Genomic DNA, 23357 nt, shown 5'->3' with positions numbered 1-23357 from the left:
CTTGGCAAGATTCACTCACACTCTGTGGAATTGTGTATCTTTAGCGGCTGAACATATTCCCGAAGGGGAGGAACGGGATGTTTTCTTGCCCTCAGTCAAGATGGAAAGGATGCCATATGTGAATCCGTTCAGTCGCGTCTGGACGTGGCAGACTGTGTCAGCCGGTCCATGGCGGCGAGCACCGTAATGCGCAGGTTTGCGTGGTTGCGGAAGTCAGGGTTTGCTCCTGATGTACAGTCTCGGCTTCTCAACTTGCCCTTTGATGGTGTCCATCTTTTTGGCTGCAAGGTTGACGAGAGCCTTGAGAGGTTGCAGACCTCCAAAGCTGCGGCGAAGTCCTTGAGCGCTGCAGTACGTCAACCTCCGCCTTTTTGTCCTAGGGGACAGCAATGGAAGGGAGGTTCTCGTGAAAGGAGCCAATTTCGTCGGGAGGAGAGGCCCGGGGGGGGGGGGAGATGGTGGGATGTCCGTTGTGTCATCGCCGCCGTCGTCATCCATCCCGTCGCCGTATCCTCCCGAGGGTCCGGCGAGGGATGAGGGGCCTCGCGGGCACGAAGGGCGGAGCGGGTGGACTCTCCTCCGCTTGTTCGGAGGGCTTCCCGACAGGCCTGGTTCTGGATCCTCTATCGGGATCTGTGGTAATCTCGTCCTTATCTCAGTACATAAGGATTGGATCGCCAACAAAATGGCCGCCGAGCTATCCTGGGGCTCGGGTAATGGCTGCGACGAACAGGATGGCTGCTCCACTGGGCCCTCGTCGTCGCCATTATCACTATCTTCGATCATATCAGCGGGAACCTTCCCCTGGGATCGAACCTTCTCCAACCTCTAATTGAGGTCTTTGAACCTCTCGTTGAGGCCTTTCACGGTTTCCACCGGATCCTCCTTGGAGGCTGAATCTGAGTCCGTAATGGCCACCGCCCCACCCCCCTCTTTTTCCGCCAGGGTCTTCACGGGGGTCTTAACGATGGTCTGGAAAGAGGATTCCCTCCGCGGTGGCAGGGAAACTCTGGGCCCCGAGGCTGCCTTCACTGGCATAGCCTCTGCCGGCTTCACCAGGGCCGCTGCGAGAACCTCGATAGAGGCCTTTGCCGGGTGGATCAAGGCCCTCACCACCTTAGGTGCATCCTGGGCCTTCGCTTTGGGGGGAGGGTCATCGCCTCGGCTCCCTTCGAGATCGACCGGGGCCTCTCCAGAAGCTTACTGGGGTTCTCGGACTTCCTTTTCCCCGAACCAGAGCGCTGGCTCGTGGTTGATCATGCCAGAGAAGGTGCGTCCTACCTGGCAGCCGAGGAGCCCGACTTTTCAGCACTCCCGGTGCCCACAGTCTCGCGGTGCTTGGCCTTCTGTTGGGCCCCCGCCGCCGGGGCGCCCTCACAGGACTTAGAAGACCACTCAGATTTTTTCTTCGCCTTCTCACCTGCTGTGCCCTTCTCCAGCCAGGCGAGGCGGGAACGGTGATCTTGCTTGGTCCGTTCCGACAGGTTCTTGCAGAACTCACAGTCCTTCTCCACGTGCGTCTTGTCCTCATGAAGGGAGTAGAGACATCTCGAATGCTCGTCCTCCTTGAAAACATTTTGCAATCTGCATCCTGGTCGGCTCCTGAACAGCTTGGATCCGGGTGTCGAGCTTCCCTTGTCCTGGGCCATGTCCGTTGGAAGTAGAAACGGTGGAGCTTGAGGTTCGATTAACCGAAAAAAGAGAAAAATCTCCTGAAAAAGCGCAAAAATGCAGTAAAAGCTCGAGAGCTAAAACACAAGGACTCTCAACACTTGAACGTGTGGTAAAAATCTGAGGATGGCTGCCAGGGGAGGGGCTTAGGTAGAGGGCAGTCATTGGCTGGGGGCAGTATGACCCAGAGATCAGTGATTGGTTACTACTAAGAAAGACAGATCAGAAACTAAACTGATACTGATTTTTTCTTTACCGATGATTCCCGGCCCGACGGCGGGGAATATTCATGAGCATGTGAATCCATGCCAGACCCCATGTTGGAGAACAGTTACAGGTAAGTAACTTGTTCCTTCCTTTCAATACTACTCTTCCTTTCGTAGGTCGAGAGGAGCTGCCAGTCAAAGGGGCCAAAGTAGGAGTACCAGAGGTGGAAAACCAGGTTCTCGAGGTGCCATTGCCGCTCTGGCAGTGTCCTCCTTGCCAGTTGGGGGATGGCTGGCGCAGCATCTTGTAGAATGGTGTGCCATTACTTCAGATGTGTGGGTTCTGGAAATCGTAGCCCACGGCTACTGTCTTTCTTTCCGGACAGAGGCCTCACGACAATCCACCGGGGAAGCTCTCTTTGAATCGTCCGGATCCGCTCCTTGCGCAGGAAATCCTATCCCTGCTGGAGAAAGGCGCCATAGAACTGGTGCGTGTAGCAGAGAGGAACAAGGATGGTATTCCGCATATTTTTTTATCCTGAAAAAAGACGGGGGATTGAGACCCATCATGGACTTGTGGTTTGAACAAGCTCCTCAGGAAGGACAAGTTCAAAATGGTTACTCTTTCTCAAGTCCTCCAGGCACTGCAACTTCAGGATTGGTTCGTGTCTCTAGACCTCAAGGATGCTTACTTTCATGTGCCGATTCATCCAAACCACAGAAAGTACCTGAGGTTCGCGGTTGGCAACTTGCATTTTCATTTTCGGGTCCTGACGTTCGGATTGACCTCCGCCCAGAGGGTCTTCACCAAGCTGATGGTGGTGGTGGCAGCGTATCTCAGAAAAGGGGGGATTCACATCTACCTCTACCTGGACGATTGGTTGATCAGGGCGCGCTCTCCGAGCAAGCCCTGGATCATCTGTCCGTCACCTGCCTCTCCCTTCACAAGCTGGGCTTCTCCCTCAACTTAAAGAAGTCCCATTTGACACCTACTCAGCGGCTCCAGTACATCGGAGCAGTGCTAGACACATTCCTGGGGCAGTGTTCGCCTCCCCAGGTGAGGGCTCATCACATTCTGCAGATGGTGGACAAGTTTCAATGTGCCTGGAGTCTCCCGGCGTTCGGGTTCTTGAGGTTGCTCGGCCTCATGGCATCCTGCATTCTACTGGTGCAGGAGGCCAGGCTGCAGATGAGATCTTTGCAGCTGGCTCTCAAGATGCAGTGGTCACAATCCTCCGGCAGGATGTTGGATCCCGTTCAGGTGCCGCCCTCTGTCGCACAGGATCTTCTGTGGTGGGCCGTCGAAGGCAACCTGATGAGGGGTGCACCATTTTGGCTACCCTGGCCGGAGGTGACGATCGTGACGGACGCATCCCTCATGGGATGGGGAGCTCATGTCAATGAGTTCAGTCAGAGGTCGTTGGTCTCAGTCGGAGTCCAGACTCCACATCAATCTGTTAGAGCTACGGGCTGTCAGGCTAGCCTTGAAGGCTTATCTGCCGTCTTTGCGGAGGGAAAATGTCCTGATTATGACGGACAATACAGTGACAATGCACTACCTCAACAAAAAGGGGGGGGGGCAGGGTCACTCCCACTGTGCAGAGAAGTGATGCAGCTCTGGTTCTGGGCCATCCAACAGGAAATTTCGATCTCGGCAGTTCATCTGGCCGGAGACGAAAACGCGGTGGCGGACGCTCTGAACAGGCAGAGCACGGTCTCTCACGAGTGGGAGCTGGCTCAGGAAGTTCTTTTGGAGATCTTTGCCCTTTGGGGGACCCGACAAGTGGATCTCTTCGCCACCAGTGTCAACCGGAAGTGCGAAAGATTCTGCTCGCGGGAAGTTCCTCTAAGAGGAGCCTTAGGGGATGCATTCGTTGTGTAGTGGTCCTTCCCACTGCTGTATGCGTTTCCTCCAGTCCCTGTCATTCCGCAAGTGTTGCGGAGGTTAAGGAGGTTCAGTTCCCAGATGATTCTCATTGCTCCGGCATGGGCACGGAGAGCGTGGTACCCGGACCTTCTAGACATGTCCATCTGCCCTCCATGCCGTCTGTCTATACCGAGACGATCTGCTCTCATGGGAGGGGGTCGGGTTCTCCATCCCGAGGTAAAGTCCATCAGCCTTCATGCTTGGTATCTGAAAGGTTGAGGTATAAGGATTGGGACCTTCCCGAATACGTGTTGGAGGTGTTGCTTTCGGCCAGAAGGCCTGCAACAAAATCCCTGTACCGTTGCAGTTGGAGAAAGTTCTGCGACTGGTGCAGGGTACAGAATGAGGATCCTTTTCAATGTTCAATTCCTGTGGTTCTGTCTTTTTTGCTTTTGTTAGCCCACAAGGGCCTGCAAGTGGGTACCATTAAGGGTTACCTGGCGGCGCTGTCTATATTTAAGAGCTCGTCTGAGGAATGTTCTTATTTTAAGATTCCTTGAATTTCTCAGTTTCTAAAAGGGCTAACTAATGTGTTTCCACCGTCACCGTTCCAGGTGCCAGGATGGGATTTGAATTTAGTTCTAAAGTTCCTCATGGGAGCTCCGTTTGAGCACTTACATTCTTGTCCATTGAGACTGTTGTCAGTTAAGAATGTATTTTTAGTTGCGGTTACTTCCGCTCGCAGAGTGAGTGAGTTGCAGGCACTTTCCGCCAAGCCACATTTCACGGTGTTCCATAAGGACAGGGTTGTCCTTACGGTTCGTCCTTCTTTTCTTCCAAAGGTTGTGTCGGAATTTTATTTGAGCCAGAAGGTTATTCTTCCAGCGTTTTATCCTCCTCTGCATCCTGGTAAGGAAGAGGAGAGGCTCCATAGGTTGGATCCTAGGGGAGCTTTGAGTTTCTATCTTTCACGGATGTCCCGAGGCAGCGTGGACGATCAGCTCTTTGTTGGATACGCTGTAAGGCGTTTAGGTCAAGCTGTGTCTAAGCAGCCCTTGTCCAGATGGATCATTTTAACGATCTCTGAATGTTACCGTTTGGCGGGTAAGGACCCTCTGGTAGGCTTACGGGCCCATTCTACTAGGGGTGTGGCTGCCTCCACTGCTCTGCAGAGGGATGTTGCCATTCGTAATATCTGTGAAGCAGCCACATGGGCCTCTGTCCATACTTTTGTGAGACACTATTCCCTGGATTCCATCCATGGGCAAGATTTAGCCTTTGGTAAGGTGGTCTTTTATTGAGCAATTTGATTGGGCATTCTAAAATTCTAAATTATTTTCCCACCTCCAGGTGTTGGTACTGCTTTGGGAGACTGTCAGAGATGTGGAATACGTCGGAGGAACCAATCCCCTCGAAGAACAAGTTACTTCTTACCTGGTAACGTTCTTTCGATGGGATGTTCTGATGACGTATTCCACATCGAACCCTCCCAGCCTGCCCCTCTACAGAATTTCTTATGCGATTGAAGCTTACGTTTCCGCAAGGCTTTCTGTAGTCGTACTGGCAGAAGATTGGTGCCACACGTTCTGGAGAAAAAACGACAACTGAGGCTATGGGCGTGGTGCGTCCTACTTATAACATCCGGTGACGTCGGCTCGACGGAGACCCTCGAGGGACAGAGTATCGACATCATCGACGCAGGACACCGATGCCGAAAACATTTCCGAAGCAGCACAGCTGTGGACATTACTGTCAGAGATGTGGAATACGTCGTCGGAACATCCCATCGAAAGAACGTTACCAGGTAAGAAGTAACTTGTTCTACAGCAGACAAACTTATGCCACTGATCATACCAACTCTCAATTCACTCTCTGATACCTCAGACCCAGCTACCCTGGTAAACGAATATAACAACGTGATGACTAAAGCCTTGGACAAGATCGCCCCACTAAAAATGAGAGAGTAAACCAAGAGCTCACTTGAACTCCTGGTTCACTCCCCACCTCAAAATATTGAGAGCTGAAAAAAGAAAATGCAAAGCCACATGGAAACACCTACCTAATGAGTAAAATAAAATAGTCTTAACCACCATATCAGCTCAATATTAAAAAGAAATAATTAACCAAGCAGGAATCTTACAACAATAGAATCCACCAGGCTAAATCAAGTACAAAATAACTTTTCGTCATACTAAAAGAATTGGAAGCCCCCATACCCTTCGTAGACAACTGCGTAAAAGATAAACTTTGGTGCTCAGATATTCAGAACGCACTAATGAATAAAATCACTTTGCTCCAAACCAAGATCGCTAAGAAAAAAGTGACTTTACCCAACCTAGCCACACCTGCCAGCACTACTCTGGGCACCAAGCCTGAAAAATGCTTTAGTTTTTCCAAAGTCTCCATCATTAAGGTCGGAAAAATCATGCTTTCCCTCAAACCGTCGAACTGCCAGGGAGACAAATGCCCGGCCCAAATCATCAAAGATGCTGCAAGAGACCTCTCTCCCATTATAAAGAAACTAATCAATGCCTCTTTTGCAACAGGTACCATCCGAAATAACTTAAAGGAGTCTAGGTCCTGCCCCTCCTTAAAAAACAATCACTTGACCCCTCTATCCCCACCAATTACAGGCCTATTACGACAGTGCCTTTCCTGCTCAAAATACTAGACCGTGTGGCCTATCTCCAGATTCAGGATTACTTGGAGTCCAATCAGCTCCTGGTAACCCACCAATCTGGATTCAGGCCTCAACACGGTACTGAGACCGATTTGATTGATCTTAAAACACAGATGGATGAACTTGGGGACAAGGGGAACACAGCATTGTTTTTCCTTCTCGATCTTTCTGCTACTTTTGACCTGGTTGACCACCTAATCCTATGTAACCACCTCAACACAGCAGCCCATTTCACTGAGGAAGTCATCCTCTGGATTCAATCCTTTCTGAGCAATAGGACTATGGAGAGTCTTTTCGTCTACTGCAGCAGCAGACTCCATCCTCATCACATCTGGTGTGCCACAGGGATCTTGTCTCACCTACATTGTATAATATCTTTACTAAGCCTCTATTCGATGATCTACACCACTTGGGTGTCACATACACTAATTATGCTGATGACACCCAGATCCTCATACCGCTTTCCGGGGATTATGAGAAGGATATGGCCTTAGTAAATAAAATCTACCTCATTATTCAGGCATGGCTGGCCGCCCACGGACTATGCCTGAATGATGTCAAAACTGAGCTATTCATCCTAGGGACCACAGCCAACCTCAATAAACTTGGTCCTAACTACTCCTCTTTCAACATACATGGCAACCACATACAAGTCACGAAGGAGGTAAAAACCTTATGTTTCTTTCTTGATTCAACCCTAACCTTGACCAAACAGGTTAATGCCATAGCGTCGGCAACGGCATATACTTGAAAGCTAATTAGAGCAGGTAAGCCTTTCTTATCTAAAGATAGTTGTATTACTCTTGCCCAAGCTTTAATTCTGAGTAAATTGGGTTTACTGCAATGCCTTATTTTTGGGTGCTAATAAACACATTCTAAATAAGGTTCAAATCCTACAGAATAACGCCCTGAGATCGGCCTTGGGCCTCGCCAGAAGAGATCATATCTCGGTAGCAAGGCGACACACCAAATGGCTAACCATCAAAGACAAAATCCCCTTGAAAACAGTGTCGCTTATCTACAAATGCCTCAACAACGCTGCCCCTCATTACCTTGTGCAGAAAATGACCAGGAAAATATCTCATCGTCCCACCAGAACCGCCAACTGTCTAATAGTACCCAGATTCAAGTTAACCAAAGTAGCTGGGAGTACTTTCCCTGTCAAAGCAGCACAGCTCTGGAACTCCCTCAAGCCCACCTTGAGGGCAGACCAAACATTTCTTAAACTTAGATACAACACCATCAAGTGGGTCAGGGAAAATAATCACTAATCGCATTAAATCCCATCCAGCACCAATCCTCATTCTGACTCGGCTACAGATCCGACCGGATTGTATGACCATTTATCTGATCATTATCGTAGCCTTTGTACATTCAACTGTAATAATGTAAATTAATGTAAATTCAATGTAATGTAAATATGTAATTACTATTTGACTATCTACATTCATATATGCTTTATGTACTTAATGTAATTTGCCTGTATGTCTAGTATGATCACCAATCCCTCATTTGTTCTGTATTAGGGAGTAGTGCATACCTTCTTTCTATTACACTGTAACTTACTCACCATAAACTGGAAGTAATCTTGTAACCTTTTCTGTCCCGTGCGCCACGATACCCTGTGGTCTGGCGCGCATTACAAATAAACATACAAACAAACAAGATGGGCCTAGAGACTAAACTAACCAAGGCAAAGTATGTTCTTTGGTCAGAGAAATTTGCACAGAACATTGGGATTCATCTCCAAGATGCACCACTGGAGAGAGTAGATTATTATGATAGTCCCACAGACCTTTTTCTCAATTCGGACCCCAAGATAAAGAAATTGGGAAGAGCGAGCTCTCCCTATTAAAACATGGTGGGGTTTTGAGATAATTTTCCAAATGTTATCGCTTGCATCAAGCAAAAATATGGCAGGTTTTCATTTCTGCAAAGTCACTACTCCAAAGCACCATGGGAGATATTGCTATATTTTTGGGAGCTGGGTGCATGCACCCCCTTCCCCATCAAATATTTTAAACTACTGGATGGAATAACCGCAAACATGTCCTGAAAATTAAGTCAACGCTTCATGCCCAACTTTTCTTATTTTGTCCAAGTGTGTCTAGCAGTTTTTGCGCTTTGGCTTTGCCAAATTTTTACTTTTCTCTATGGGTTAATGAATGGAAGTAGGCTGAATGTTTGATGCGAGAGATGACGGCATCTACCTGAAAAGGAAAAAGCTGAAAAATGCCATTTGTAGGTGGAAGAAAAATGAAATGGCATCCGGCTAGAGGTGGGGGAAGGGGAAAGAGGTCACCATGTGAACTTTGGGAGTTGGAGGGGGGTTAGGGACCACGTTCAGAGCACAAACATTTTCTCATAGCTGCAGTTATTTGGCCGGATAACCACGACTACGAAAGAAAATGAGATCCGGAATGAAAGTGCATCACACAAAGCGAGGGTTGGAGGGTCATGTGAGAGGGCTATGGAGGGAATGAGGACATTAGGGGTGGGGAGAGCATGCTAGCGGGAGGTGGCACTTGGTGAGTGCTTGAATGGGCAGGGTAGCATTTTGTAATTTTTCCTGATAACCGCAGGTATCTGTTAACTATATATAACTGTAGCTATCACAGGCAAAAAGTTTGGAAAAATGAGAAGGCCCTCCCTAGTGGCCTAAAATATTCGGGGTGGGGGGAACATGTGCATTGGACATGACCAGTGGCCAGGTGAATTTTAAAATAAACACCCTGCTCACTAGCTAGGCCAGATTTGTGGACCGTGGCCACTTAGTGGAGTAATAGAAACATATTGGGGGAACATATACAGTGTACATGGCCGAAAACTATGGTATAACAAAACCCTTGAAATTCACTGAAAAAACTTTAGTTAAAGTTTAGTTGAGGTGACCAGGTCCATAAACGCCAAAATCCTTCAAATTCAGTGGATGTGGGAAGTCATGAGCATCTTAATTGTGCACATTCGTGTTGCAAAGCCCATGAGCAGATATATATTATAAGAGAAGGGATTCATAATGATATAACAAATGGTATTTTGGGGGACATGGCGTTATGGGGGAAATCAATGGGAATGTGCTAGTTATGCTGGTCATGACTTCCCACATCTGCTGAATTTCAAGCGTTTTGGCGCGATAATTCTGGTCAACTAAACTTTATTTAAAGTTTTTTCAGGGCTGCAAACTAGTAAGACCAGGACATGTTCTTCACTGCTCACTATTGAGACAGGCAGACCAGTGACCGGTACATGGTGGCCACTTTGTTGGAACCTGTCCAACAAAGACTGACCCAGATAGAAAGGTGCAGATCCTATAAGAACTCTGGAAGAGACCTGCCCATTGAACCATGCAATGGGTTGTGTAGAAACCTGTACATGATTGTTGAGAAGCGAGCAGTCCTGGAGAGACCTATGTGGTAGCGTTGATAGTCAAGTGGAGAGGCCCAACTGAGGTGTGAGACACTAGTGAAGCCTTTTCATTCAAGTAGAAAGGATGATGATAGGCCTAGAAGTGAAGGGTGTGAGACCAGAGGCTGTGGGAGGATTCATGCAGCATACTGGAAGCATAAAGACAGTAGTAAGTTAAGACTGTGTAATTCCTGTTGGGGACAACCCTACCCCTAGAACACATGCTCCACTGATGAGAGGTAGCATCTGGTAGCCTCGATGGACACATAGATAGCGGTGCACCAGTACCGGTAAAGGACCACACTACAAGGATGGCCAATTCTAAGAGGGCTGTTTGGAATGGGATGTACATCCCATTCAAAGATGGCCGCTACATCGGGACGCAACGTGTCCAATGTAATTTCCGGGATTCATAGGGAAAGACTCGAGCCACGCGCCACATCTCGCAAAGTTTATTCAGAATGGGATCCTGTTACTACTCAGCTAGACCCTCCATGGGTAAGCATGTTCTTACTAACTTTAGTGTTCATTTTGATACTAGTTCTGAATCTGTATTGACTCCAGCCAGTCATATCACTTCAGGATGGGAATTTTGTCATCTCTGTATACCTCAAACGGATAGCCTATACGGAAGCCATGTGAAGGAACATGGACATAATGTAAAGGTGGTTCTAGAGAGGCTCCAGGAATGCCAGGTTGGCCTTCCATATGAGTTTAGGAAACCATAGAGGAGGGTTCTTTATCCTGATTCTAATAACTTCTGTTTCTTGCCCCAGACAGCTCTTGAACCGTGGTGCCTGATCAGGGGCACAGTTTATAAGTCGCTCCTTTCTGTACATGAGACGTTCCCAGCCCTATGCATATACTGGCAATGGGGAACCTCTTTTCTGTGCGGCCATCCTACGTGATTCTCAAGAGACGGTTCACCTGAATCGACTTCAGCCTAAAAGAAATTTCCTGGTCGGACTTTCATTGACCTGCCTTTATAAGTCAGGGCGGGAAATGTATAGAATAGTTTTCAATTTTACTCTGTTGCCCAAGGTTTGGAACATGTGTCAGAAAGCCACAATGGTCATTATGGAAGTGTTGGCAATGTTAATGATCCGTCACGCTGGACCAGGAACCTGTTTCCTCAGTCTAGTCTCTTCCAAGATGGTGCCCGCTTCTCCCGTCTGCCATATAGACTGTTAGGGAGAATTCTCAAAAATGTGCTAGTTCCCTTCTACCTTAGAGATCCCCAGCTCTTTTGCTGGACTCTTAAACTTTTAATTTATATCCTCGAGAGAGTAAGACCTTTTTTCTCGCTCTCTCATGTATTTTTCGGTGATTTGGACTCTGTATTTCTTTTGGTTTTGGAGTCTGACAAACTCCATAGGCATCATCTTTTTACATTGTGACGCACTGCACCTTCAGTGCAGTGGAACAGGGACTACTTTCAAATTTTCCAAAGGGTTAAATACCTTCTCTTGGTTAAACTACAGTTTCCAAGAGCAGTGAAGTGAAATTGACTTTTCTTACATTTTTTACTTTCTAGACCCAGCACACACTATCTTACAATTGGGTGCTGGAGGGGTTACTTGGAACCCTCTTTGTCTAGTTTCTAATGTAACATTTTTATGTTACCCTTTCTACAATTAATGGCTGGTGGCAGTGGTTTACTTTTTACTACCATTGAGTGTTTCTACCGCATGCTGCAATTGTCGAAATGGCCCGGTCTTCTTTTTTCACCATTTCTTGATGGAAAGGTCCTTCTTGAGATTTACTCTGCGCGCCAAACCGGGTTTGGTCCCTTTGTTCGTTTTGTCTTAGGCGGGATTCACTGGTGAAGCCCGCCTCTTGCTTCAGCGTGTCTGGCAGGGGCAGGAAGTGAGGGAGGTGCCCGAAAATCCCTGTGCTTAATCCCCTTGGTTACAGGAATGCACCCAAAGGTCAATGGCTGGCTGGCTGTCCTTGGAGGACAGCCACCCTGCTGTGACTGACAGCTAGGCTGCAAATGAATGGGCGAAACCTGCATAATAGGCGAGGTCTTTTGCTTGGAAGGCACAGTCGACCACTGGACGAAGGAATCCGAAGAAGAACTTGGAAGAGACGCTTGCTGCAACTCCTAGACCGTTGGTTTGCCTAACCCGGTGAAGCCTTGCTGCAGTGCTGAAGCCCCGAATTCGCCTAGACTAGAGAAGCCTTGCAAAGGACGACTTCTCCCCTTGGGTTGGTGGAACCAATCGACCCCAAGACAAGCTCATCTGGAAATCCTCTCGTAGCTGGCTGTACTTCCATTGATGCTGAAGGAACCGATTGCCAGGGAGAGGAACACCAGAATCGAGTGAGTGTCTTTAAGTCGGACTCGAGCTACAGGAAGATCCTCCGGACTCCCATGAAGCAGGACTGACCATGCCTGAGCAAACTCAACAGAGTGCTGGACCCCAGATGCGAGCAAAGTCCATTAAGGTATCCGAGAACCGCAGTGGTGCTATTTGCGAGAGCCGCGGTACGCTGAAACCATAAAGTGCCGCTGATCTGAAGTTTGCCCATTGCTGCTGCAGACCTTCCATTCGTAGTGCAGGAGTCCCCAGACATCCTCTCTCTTGTCCCCATGACTGCAGACCTACACAGGAACAGAAGCCATCTGGAACCAATTTCTTCAGACCTAAGGTACTGTAAAACTAAGGGGTACCTACTTCTTGTCGTCTAGCCTTGCTAGCTCTCAGTTGAGACTTGTCTTTGTTGCTTTTGCAGAGTTGTTTGTAGCTTTGCCCCTCACTAGCTTCCCAGCTTGTGGCCCTACAGTGATTCTATTTTCTTCAGACTTCTACACCATTGTGCAAGACTTTTTACTTACCTTCAAGAAGTGCTTCAGCTCATCCAGACTTTTCTCAATTAACATTGGCTGTCCTGGCTCCCTGAAAGACTCTTCTATCCTCTGACTTTGTGCTTTAACTATCCCTCAACAAAGTTCACACATTAGGTGGGGCTGGGAAAGGGTTAATTTACTTTGCATTGGGGAGTCGAAAGGACGTACCTGCTTAAGAATATTTGTTAACCTTTGTTTTATTCCCTAAAACCTTTTCTTTGACACCAAACTCAGTATTACTCTAAATGTGCTAGTGATATATCAATGTCCACAGTGTCCTAGTTATTTGTCACCTCAGGGTGTCGGAAGTGTCTTTCCAAATTGGTATCTACTGATTTATTGAAACTGGGGGTGTGTATTTTGAAGTATATTTTTGTTACATATGTATTGTCCCTTCTAAAGAAGGCGTATTCAACTGACTGTTAAATTAATAAATAATTGTTTAATCACGAAACCTTGAGTCTAAGTGTTTATTTGGATCCTTGTCACTGTGAATCTCTTTGTGATAACCCTATATCTCACATTGACCCCTCTTGAGATAAGCCTGGCTGCTCAGTCACTCTACCAACTTTGTATAGTACATGTGTATACCAAAGGTTGGGTTAACTATTGCCAAGAGGAAAGGCTGGTGCAGTCTCCCACAGGGTACTGCATACAATGTTGCTTAACAAGCATGTTCTGTGTCTACCGTTGACATTTGCTGCAACACACTTGAGCTATTGTCCACGGTCTTACGATTCCTTCTGCTGAGGTTTTGTGGGTCTGGGTTGGAAAGGGCAAGGTTGTCACCTTGTCAGCCTCTCGATAGTCACTGCCTTTTTCCTCCTCTTGAACTTCCGTGCCTGGGTAGCTGTCTCGTGGTGTGGTCTGTCTTGCTCGTAGTGTGCTCTTGCACTCCACCTTTTATCCCTGTGGGGAAGGGAAAGGGCCGTCTGGTGTATGTGATTCTGGTCAGTTGCCTGGCTGTCTGACCCTTGTATTGGGGCATGTTAGGTAAATGGCTCGGGTGTTAGTCCATTGTTTGTGGTGTACGAAAGTGTTTGTGTCGGAAAAAGGGGGTCGGGGCAGTGTTTCGGAATATCCTACGTGGCAAGAGAGGGAAAAGGTGTTGAAAGAAGGGGGATACCGCGTCTCACCCATCAGTGTCCCACTTTCACTCCCCAAGGACCCCCCATCCAGGTGATACTCCATCACTGGTCCACCCCCAGGAACTGAATCTAATAGCGATAGCCATGTCCTGGCCACCTGGATGACAGATCCCCAGAGACTAGCTCCGGAGACACCTTAAGGCTTCTCACAACACCGAGTGAAATTTGCATCTCTCAGCAGTGGGGTAATGGTTTGTTTCCTGATGTCATAATAACTAGAACAAAACAAGACAAAATGTAAAAGGTCTTCCTTCACATCCCCACAACCTGGACAGGCCACAAACTGCTCCTGCCCCTGCCATTTCTGCGTAATATCCCTCAGCAGGAGCAGATTGAGGCATGCCCTAGTGAGAGCCCATTGGTCAGCCCGTTTGTCGCTATGCTTCAAGTACGCTTGAATGACATAAATTTTGAAATAGATAGATGGAGCCTATTGGATTGCAGGGCAAGGCCAATGGATTCGCATTTTTGTTACAATCAGCGAGGGGAAGGCCCTCTTGTACACACTCTCAGCTATTGTTAGCGTTTGGGCCGGGCATTGTAAAGACCTGGCATTAACCAAAGACACACATTCAAATATGACTTTCAACCATGATGTTATTCGCCAATGGGGGCCCTGTAACAAATATCTAATTATATCATGTGTCCGAGTTGCTCTCGGATTTGACCAGATCCCCATCCAGTGCAAAAAGGGTGCATTGTACTCCTCATTGCCGATGTGGGTTGTATCCATTTCTATGTGCACGGTGTAGTTGGGGGCAGAACTAAGGAGACCCAACAGTTTTTTTCAGAAAGCGATTCTCTCCGACTTCGTTGACCATTGAGTATTCAGTTCCCCACAGTGTAGCCCTGTAGTTGGTCACAGCCTTTGTTTGTGCATGAACATGATAAGACTTAGTGGTTGACCCTGACACATTTTCATAAATCTTGCGATGCCCACCAATGCTTGTTTCATTTTTGTACTTTGTCTCTGAACATGGGCCATCCCCCTCCAGTTGTCAGATGAATAGATAATCGAACTTGTTTACCCAGGGGATAATAGACTAATTGCTCATTATAGTCCACATTTTGACTGTTTTCCCTTTCCTGGCACTACATGCCATCACTGCGGATTTACTAGTGTTTGTGGTGAGTTTTAAATCTGTCATAAAGTCAGTGTAGGCATTAATCAACTTTTGTAGGGCTATTGGTGTCCGGGCAATGAGCACTGTGTTGTCGGCATATGCAAGCAAATGGAATGTTTTATTACCCACCCAAGGAAAGTCTGCTTTTGTATTCACCAGTGCTCTGACCGGCCATTTATATAAAGAGTAAATAGGACGGGCGCAAGCAAACGACCCTGACTAACTTCAGTAACCACCTCGAAATAATCAGTGCAGAAATACAAGGATAGCCAGGAAGCAGAATACTTGCACTAGTGTTGGGATCAAGGTTGAAGCAACGCATCCGGGAGGCTGTATTGTTCCATTAAATAGGCTTTTTCGAATGAGCCGCTTCTGAGTAGATTTCCCAGTGGCCATTTTGAGAACAACTACACTGTTGTGTGGGATTAAGCAGTGAGGAGCTGTCGGGCTTCATGTTGTGTGTGTAACTGAGGGATTTTACTCCTCTGTGTCTCTATTTCCACCATAATGACCATGAAGAATATCAGTCCATGACACACACTACACACCGGCAAATCTTACGAAACAGTACCCCACTGCTCCACGAAACTGCCCCAAATGTGGGGACATGGACGCCCATTTGCTGCACATGCTGTGGAGTTGTCCAACATTAATCGGTTCGTGGAAGGCAGTGTGTCACAGGCTCAATGAAATAACAGGGCAGCCACTATCCCTGAAGGCATCTGACTGTGTGTTAGGCTATGTTGGGAAGATGAATGTGTTAAAGCGTGAGTTTGTCAACTTGGAGATCCTACTTGCAAAGAGGGCCATTCTCACACATTGGATACAGAAAGAACCAGCATCATTGTCTAACTGGTTGCATGATGTTGTTTGGGCAAATGACACAGGAGAACTATATATCTTGCTCCAGGTGTCGGGGAGCCACCCAAGAGATGCCTGGGGTGATTTCCGACAATACTTGTCATTGATAAAGGATGGGGGGAGGTGAGTACGATGACGAGCGCAGATTATTTGAAATTCATATGAATGTAATTCATGTACAACCACGTGTATGAACAATGTAAATGGATAAGACCATCACCAAGTATGCATAAATAAAGTTAAAAAAAGAAAAGAAAGTGTCCACATTGTGAAAGGGGGTAGGGGGAGTTGAGTTCATAAGTATCTAGGTAAAGGTGTTACAGGGAAGGGGATACCGCATCTCGCCATCCGGTGTCCCACTCCCCGTAGCCCCCTCACCCAGGTGATCCTCCTGCACTGGCCCACACCCAGGAACTGGATCCAAAAGCGATGGCCATGTCCTGGCCACCTGGATGATGGATCCCCAGGGACTAGTGGGTGAGACACCTTCAGGTTTCTCACATTTCCCACGTCTGCATAAAGGAGATTGTTTTAGATATGTATTTTACACATGATGGAGAAACAGTCCAGAATAAAAATAGATTACGACCTGTTCAAAACCTTCATTTTTATACTAAAGTTACACAAAAGGCTGGTTTTTCAGTAACCATGTAGTGCAGATAGGGACAACTCTCTCTCTCTGTCTCTCTCTCTCTTGTCTCTGTCTCTCTCATCTAGATAGGTGGCCCATCACTGCTTGCTAGGGTTAGTACACTTGCATAAAGGAATACTTCGGATCTTTGCAGGGACATGTTCCTAGGCTCACAGGTTTGAAAATAGATATTAGGTTCCTCTCTTCAGTCTTTTAAGGATAAATCTAGGGCACCAGAGAGGAAATACGGTTTTTCCCAACAGGCCTATTGGTTTGTTTTTGAAGCACAACGTTAGCCAGGAAGCCAAAGACTGGCTTAAAACTAGGTTTGTGTCTTTCTCTTGGCAACTTTCTTGGGCATTGCTTTTTCGAATAGTGCCTTTGGAGAGACAAGGACTCATTAAGACTAGGAGATCATGATTAGTTCAAAAAGCCTCCACATTTGTATTTGAAAAAACTGGAATGCATGAGTTGCCATACTTTTGACACTGTTTTACTAAGCCGTTCCGTATTTGTTTCCCCTACTTCCTGTAGGTTTTGTTCCAACTGTATCCCCCGACCTTCTGGAAAACCTCATTGACTCTTGTCACTTGTCGTATTGCTCAACCTTCATAGACATTTTGTCAGAAGTGTGATGCACAGCTTTGATGAGTGTAACCCAACACCAAAACTCTGAAGATCTTGAAAGCCTTCTGAAGCTCTCGCATCGCCAAGTGTTAAGGCAGAGTTCCATTTTTGAGGATTCTGCAGTCTCATTTTATGGTGGAACCCTACTGTTTTTGCATTTTACCCCTTTGGTGTTTGGGTTTTCACGTTTATTTTGGTGGTCAGGGGAAATTCTGCAGCAGTCCCACTGCAACTACATCCCTTTTTTCTCCTTCTTATGTACATGGCCCTAGGTCGCCCATAAGTCCCCATGGCCCAGGAGTGTGTTTTATATACCCTCTGAGTACTCTGGTGTGATTAGATCACCCTACATTGGTTTTAGGGTTATGCTGGTGGTAGCTCATTTTATTTAGTTTTAGCTTTGTGAGGGATGCAAGCCAATTTAACACATTAGTAGTTCGATGTACTGCTATGGGGGTACTCATGTTTTCTTTGCTACTCTCTACCATTTTTTTTTAGCTGCTTCATTTGTTCAGGGAAACCAGAAGGCAGGCCTTAAATGGCAATTGTGCACATATGGGATCTTTGTGAGCCCAACATGGCACCCTCTGTAGTGGTTTCAGTTGGTGTGTACCTGATTCTGCCCCCTTCTCATCAACACCTTTCTTTAACTTCCCCTTAATGGGATTGGTGATTTGAACAGCCCTTATGAGTGACTGGGTATAGGAACAGTGTCTTCCCCTATATGTACCGTTATGACTTAATTTTGGGACGTAAGCATGTTGGCTTACCTGCCAGACTATTTTGCTGCTCAAAACCATTCTAGCCATTTTTGAGATCCACTCTGATCCTGTTGATGGGAGTACTATCTTGCATATGTTCCAATCTGCATTTGTGGGTGCTGTATGTCACAACCAGAAAAGGGAAGGGTATTGGCACCATCTCCCGAACCACACAAGCCAAATGGAATTGACCCTCCTACTGTGGTTGGCACGAGTTCCTGAATTTTAGAAGTACAAGTGACGATGAGGCAGTCAATGGGGGGGCAAGAGGGATTAGTGAGAGGTTGTGGATAGGAAGGGGGAAGTAGGGAAACTGGAAAGAGGGGTAGGGTGACAAAATTGGGTGGGTAGGGGGAATTCAGGCAAAAGACACATATATTCCTACTACTTGACCTGCTCCTACAAAGGAACACCTGCGTAACTGTAACACACAGACACACACAACACACCCAACTTCCTACACATGTAACATGAACTAGAAAATACATGTCTCATTCATTCCCACCAGCAACAAGTAGTGGCTCCCAAAAACTATTAAGTCATGCTATACCTATAACAATGGATGTTGAAGCAGACAACCCAAGAACATGATTGCATGATGAAACAAACATCTGTGGTTTCTCCACATGAATTCACAGTATTTGTGGCCTGTTGGCAAAGCATGAAATGGAACACAAAAACAAGCAAAGGCATGAACTTTCACATTTTGTCCCACTGTCCATTTCCCCGACTGCGTTCTTGCTCCAGACATTCATAACATTACCCCACATAGATTCATGTTACTGAGGTAAGGTTTAAGGAGTTAAAATAGCTGAGCACCAATCACACATGCGTTGTTAATGACCACATGTGCGTGTTTAGGTGAACATTAAACAACAATACAGCGTTTTGTACTTATCTTGGATGTGGGAGCCCCGTGAGGCAACCCGGATGAAGCTGTCGCATTGAGCAGAACGCTTCTTCGGTAATCACCGCTGTATGCTCTGTGTTCTCTGCTGCTCGCCTTGCATCTCGGGGAAATGCTGCAAGGAGTCCTACTCTGTGGTAGCCGTGTCTGCACGTGCCGTGATCTTCAATAATCTGCACCTGGCATGGGCAGGCAACAGCCTTTGGTGTGCAGCAGCGTGGCTGCGTGCGCATGCCTTCCCATGCCCTTACGTGGCCCAGAGCCTTCTGGGAAATGTGATACGCAGCCCAAGATTGCTGCAAGGCCAAAGTTTGTTTTCTAAAATCTGATGGCTGCAACCACATAGTACACCACCAGCTCGCCCCAAGCATGCATCCACCATTTTTTGACACTACATCCTTCCTGGGTCTTCCTCATTCTGCTGCTACTCCTCCCCATCGTCTTAGGCCAGGTCTACCATCCTTGGACTGCTTTCTTGGCTGTTTTACCACAGTTTACCTCCAGGATCTCCTGCCATGGTTTTAGAAGCTGTGGCCTGGAAGGGTGCAGAGAACCCTAAAACCCACCAGATTTCATTTAGTGGGCTGTCCTGGTGCTCCAGAGGCAGTTTTTGCTGGTGTGGCATCTACGTTTGCCTGCTGATCCGTCGGGGTCTGCTGTGTGCAGTTTCCTTCATTCTCCTGGAGCCATACCCGTTGTTGATTCCACTTCTGGATGGTGGGTCCTACTCCTGTGAAGGATTTTAGTTTCTTTTTGGGTGGCGGGGGGTACTGCAGGGGTCAAAATTAAGATTGGTTAAACAGGGGCTAAAAGCAACTCCTGGGTATCCAGCATTAACCAGTGACCAGGAGCTACCACTGCAAAACGAGGAGCTTGTACATAGCGTTCCAGAAATCAGATTTTCACATGATATGAAAACATATCATTGTGTCCATTTTTTATGACCGTTTATGCTTTAAATGTTTTATAGATGTGTCCTTATGTTCATGTATAGATTGTCCCAAATGCACATAGGTCTATTTGTTCGGCATTAGCTCCTGGTAGCGGTTGGTGTCAAGAAAACCAGGCTTTTCTAGGCTCCAAGCAGGAGCTAAATTGCTCCCAACTCCCCTCAATTTCAAACCCTGGATTGTCGATGTCATTGTTTGCTCAGGGTTCAGGTCTTTGGGTGACCAGGTCCTTCATTTCATCCTGTAAAAAGAAGCCTTTTCTTACTGGGCTTTTGGTGGTTACCCCTTGTTTATTGGGGATTTTCAAATCTGTGCTTTACACCTCTGCCTCAGGATATACACTGTATGACTGCGTTACTTATCTTTCCCTCTTTGCGGTGTAATTTGCCCGTCTGGGCTTAGGCAGTGTAAACCTAAAATATATCCTGAACTTTAGCAGCCCTCCTGGCTCTCTTGGATATGCTTACCCCTGTTTTAGTACCTCTGTTTTACCACTGTGCTGTTTGCAGATATACAAGGTGTAATACCTTTATAGAGTGTAGTAGGAAACAGAACTGAATTGTGTGGCATCTTGGATCCTAACATAGATTTATTTTTTGTGTGTGACCTTGTAATAAGTGTCCTCTGTAAAATAAAATGTTGAGCTGCCAATTTCTAAATGGCATTGCCTCATTTTTGTATTTGATTTCTATTTCTTTATTTCTTTTAGTGCCAGCTTATCACGCTGTTGGATGACAACAGCTTACACCTGTGGGGGCTAAAGCAGCAAAATGGTGTGTCAGAGCTGCGCGAGGAACAACGTTTCACACTCCGGGCACCCCCAGGGTAATGTCAGTTTGTCCTGTCATCTTACTGAAAGTTATAGCATAGTATTGGCTGGGCACTGTCCACCTTTTGTTGTACAGGACATTAGCATGTCAGATTGTAGTGCCTACTCTCCTCGAAGTATTCTGCGGTACTACACACCCTGCTTCCACCCTGTTGTCCTTGCTTGAGAAGTGGCGGTACTTCAGAAAATATCCTATTCCCTTTAGCGTCTCAACAAAATGCAGAGGATTTACCGTCCATCTTGCGTACTAAATTTACACCCGACACAGCATGCAACCTTAATATGATGCTGTATTGAAAGGGGTTTAGGTGGATCAATGTAATTCTGTATATACTTTTTGTAAGTATCCTGGCTCACCTGCCCTCTGTGCTGTTAGGCAAGATTGTATGCAGTACCCTTTGGGTGCACTACAACAACCCTGACCTCCTGGCAATGGGAACCCAACCTTTGGTATAAGTCTGTACTACACAGGTTGGTAGCGTGATTAAGCAGCCAGGCTTATTTCAAGAGGGGGTCAATGTGAGCTGTAGGGGAGTTGCACAGAGATTCACAGTGACAAGTATTCAAATAAACTCTTACACGCAAGGTTTCTTGATTAAACAATTATTAATTTATTTAACAGTCAGTTAGAATAAGCCTTCTTCAGAAGGGGCAATATAATAGTAACACACAAATACACTCCAAAATACACATTCTTAATATTGCTAAATCAGTAAGTACCGTTCTGGGATGGCATTCATACACTTGCTACACCCTCAGGTGACTTTAGTAACTAGGACACTGTGGACATTAATATACCACTGTTTGCATTTAGAACCAGACTTAAGAGTATGTAAAATAAAAAGGTTTAGGACAAAACAAGAGACTCACAAATGTTTTGAAAGCAGGTAAGTACTTTTGAAAAAACCCCAATGCAAAGTTAGCTAACCCATTCCTGGAAGGAAGACCAAACACAATGCCAGAGGGAAGAAGAGTCATTCAGGGAGCCAGGCTAGGCCAAAGTCAATTCGGAAAAAGTCTAGGTGAGCTGAAGCACTTCTCACAGGTAGGTAAAAAGTCTTGCACAATGTTTTAGAAGTCTTTGTAGAAAAGAAGAAATCAAAGTAGGGACACAAGCTGTTTAGGTATGTGAAGTAAAGAAGCTGTTTACAACTCTACAGAGCAACCAAGACGGGTCTCAGCAGAGAACAAGTGAGGTTACACGACAAGAGGTAAGTTCTCTGACTGTACAGTACCTTTGGTTAGACGAAAAGGGCTTTGGCTGGCTTCTGTTCCTGTGCAGCTCTGAAGATCCTGTGTTCCTAGGCCTCAGTCGTGGGGACAAGAGGAAGGACGTCTGTAGGACTCCTGCACTGCAACGGGACGATCGGCGACCGAAAAGGACCAACTTCTATTCCGTGGCACTTTGCGGCTTCAGCTCCTCGCGTCTAAGCCAATAGCACCACCGCTGACTCTTGGCTGTTGAGATGGGCTTTCCTTGCATCTGGGGTCCAGCACTCTGTTGAGGTGGCTCAGGCTCGGTCAGTCCTGCTTCCTGGGAGTCCGGAGGATCGTCCTGGAGCTGTTGGCCAACTTCAAAGCAATGCACACGATCTGGTGTTTCTCTCCCTGGCTATTTGGTTCCAGCAGCAACTGCAGTGGAATTTCAACCAGCTCCGAGAGGATGTCCAGGCGGCTTACTTGGAAGTTGATTGGTCCCACCAACTCAAGGGGAGAAGTCGTCCTTACACAGCTTCTCTAGTTGAGGTGAATTCAGAGCTTCAGCACAGCAGCAGAGCTTCACTGGGCAGACCTACAGTGCAGGAGTTGCAGCAGACGTCTCTTCCAAGTTCTTCTTCAGATTCCTTTGTCCAGTGGTCGACTCTGCCTTCCACGCCAAAAAGACTTGTCTTTTATGCAGGTTTCTCCCATTCATTCTCCCATTCATTCCAGCCTAGCTGTCAGTCACCCAGCAGGCACCTCCCTCGCTTCCTGCCCCTGCCAAACACCCTGGAGCCAGAGCGGGCTTCACTCGTGAATCCCGCCAAAGGCAAAATGAACAAAAGGACCAAATATCAAGAAGGACCTTTCCACAAAGAAATGGCGAAAAAAGAAGCCTGGGGCGAATTTTATAAAAATGGCACTCTTGGGTGCTTTACTGCAGCTGCGAACGCAGCCCGTCGTAAAAGCACACCACAGTAGTTAAAAGTAAACCACTGCCACCAGCCATTCATTGAGGAAAGGGTAACATAAAATTGTTACTTGAGAAGCTAGACAAAGGGGATACTAAGTACCCCCTCCAGCACCCTATTGTAAGATAGTGTGTGCTGGGTCTAGAAAGTTACAATGGTAAGTATAGTCAATTTCACTTCGCTGCTCTTGGAAACAGTAGCTCATCCAAGAGAAGGTATTTAAACCTTGGGGAAATCTGAAAGACTTCCCTGTGCCACTGCACTGAAGGTGCTGTGTGACACAATGTAAAAGATGATGCTTGTGGAGTTTGTTAGACTCCACAACCAAAAGAAACGCAGAGCTCCAATCACATAAAAAATCCATGAGAGATCGGAAAAAGGGGTCTCACTCTCTCCAGGTAAAAAATGAAGTCCTAGAGTCTAGCAAAAGAGCTGGGGGTCTCGAAGGTAGAGAGGAATTAGCGCATTGCTGAGAATTCTCCCTAACAGCTGTGCATTGATGTCATATTCTCAAACCTGTCTACAAAAGGAAGATGCGTGGATGAGGGATGGCAGTTTGTGTAGGAAAAGGTTTAGGACAAAACAAGAGATCTGACAAATATTCTGAATGCAGGTAAGTACTTTTGAAAAACCCCAATGCAAAGTTAGTTAACAGGTCAGTGCCACTA

The 23357-nt window shown here is 46.7% G+C and overlaps 1 protein-coding gene across 3 annotated transcripts in view; it reads left to right on the top strand.

Annotated features, from left to right (window-relative positions):
- Positions 1-23357, top strand: part of LLGL2 (LLGL scribble cell polarity complex component 2) — a 908486-nt gene that overhangs the window by 257411 nt on the left and 627718 nt on the right. For all 3 annotated transcript variants that reach the window (XM_069654770.1, XM_069654772.1, XM_069654771.1), the window contains exon 5: positions 20399-20514. In XM_069654770.1, the coding sequence (XP_069510871.1) occupies positions 20399-20514 (116 nt within the window). The remainder of the gene's footprint in view (positions 1-20398; positions 20515-23357) is intronic.

The sequence above is a fragment of the Ambystoma mexicanum genome, chromosome 3q (assembly GCF_040938575.1).
Source record: "Ambystoma mexicanum isolate Mex_15411 chromosome 3q, UKY_AmexF1_1, whole genome shotgun sequence".
In the NCBI taxonomy this organism is placed as follows: Eukaryota; Metazoa; Chordata; class Amphibia; order Caudata; family Ambystomatidae; genus Ambystoma; species Ambystoma mexicanum.
The sequence above is the reverse complement of the archived record's forward strand: the minus strand, read 5'-3'. Positions and strand labels throughout refer to the sequence as shown.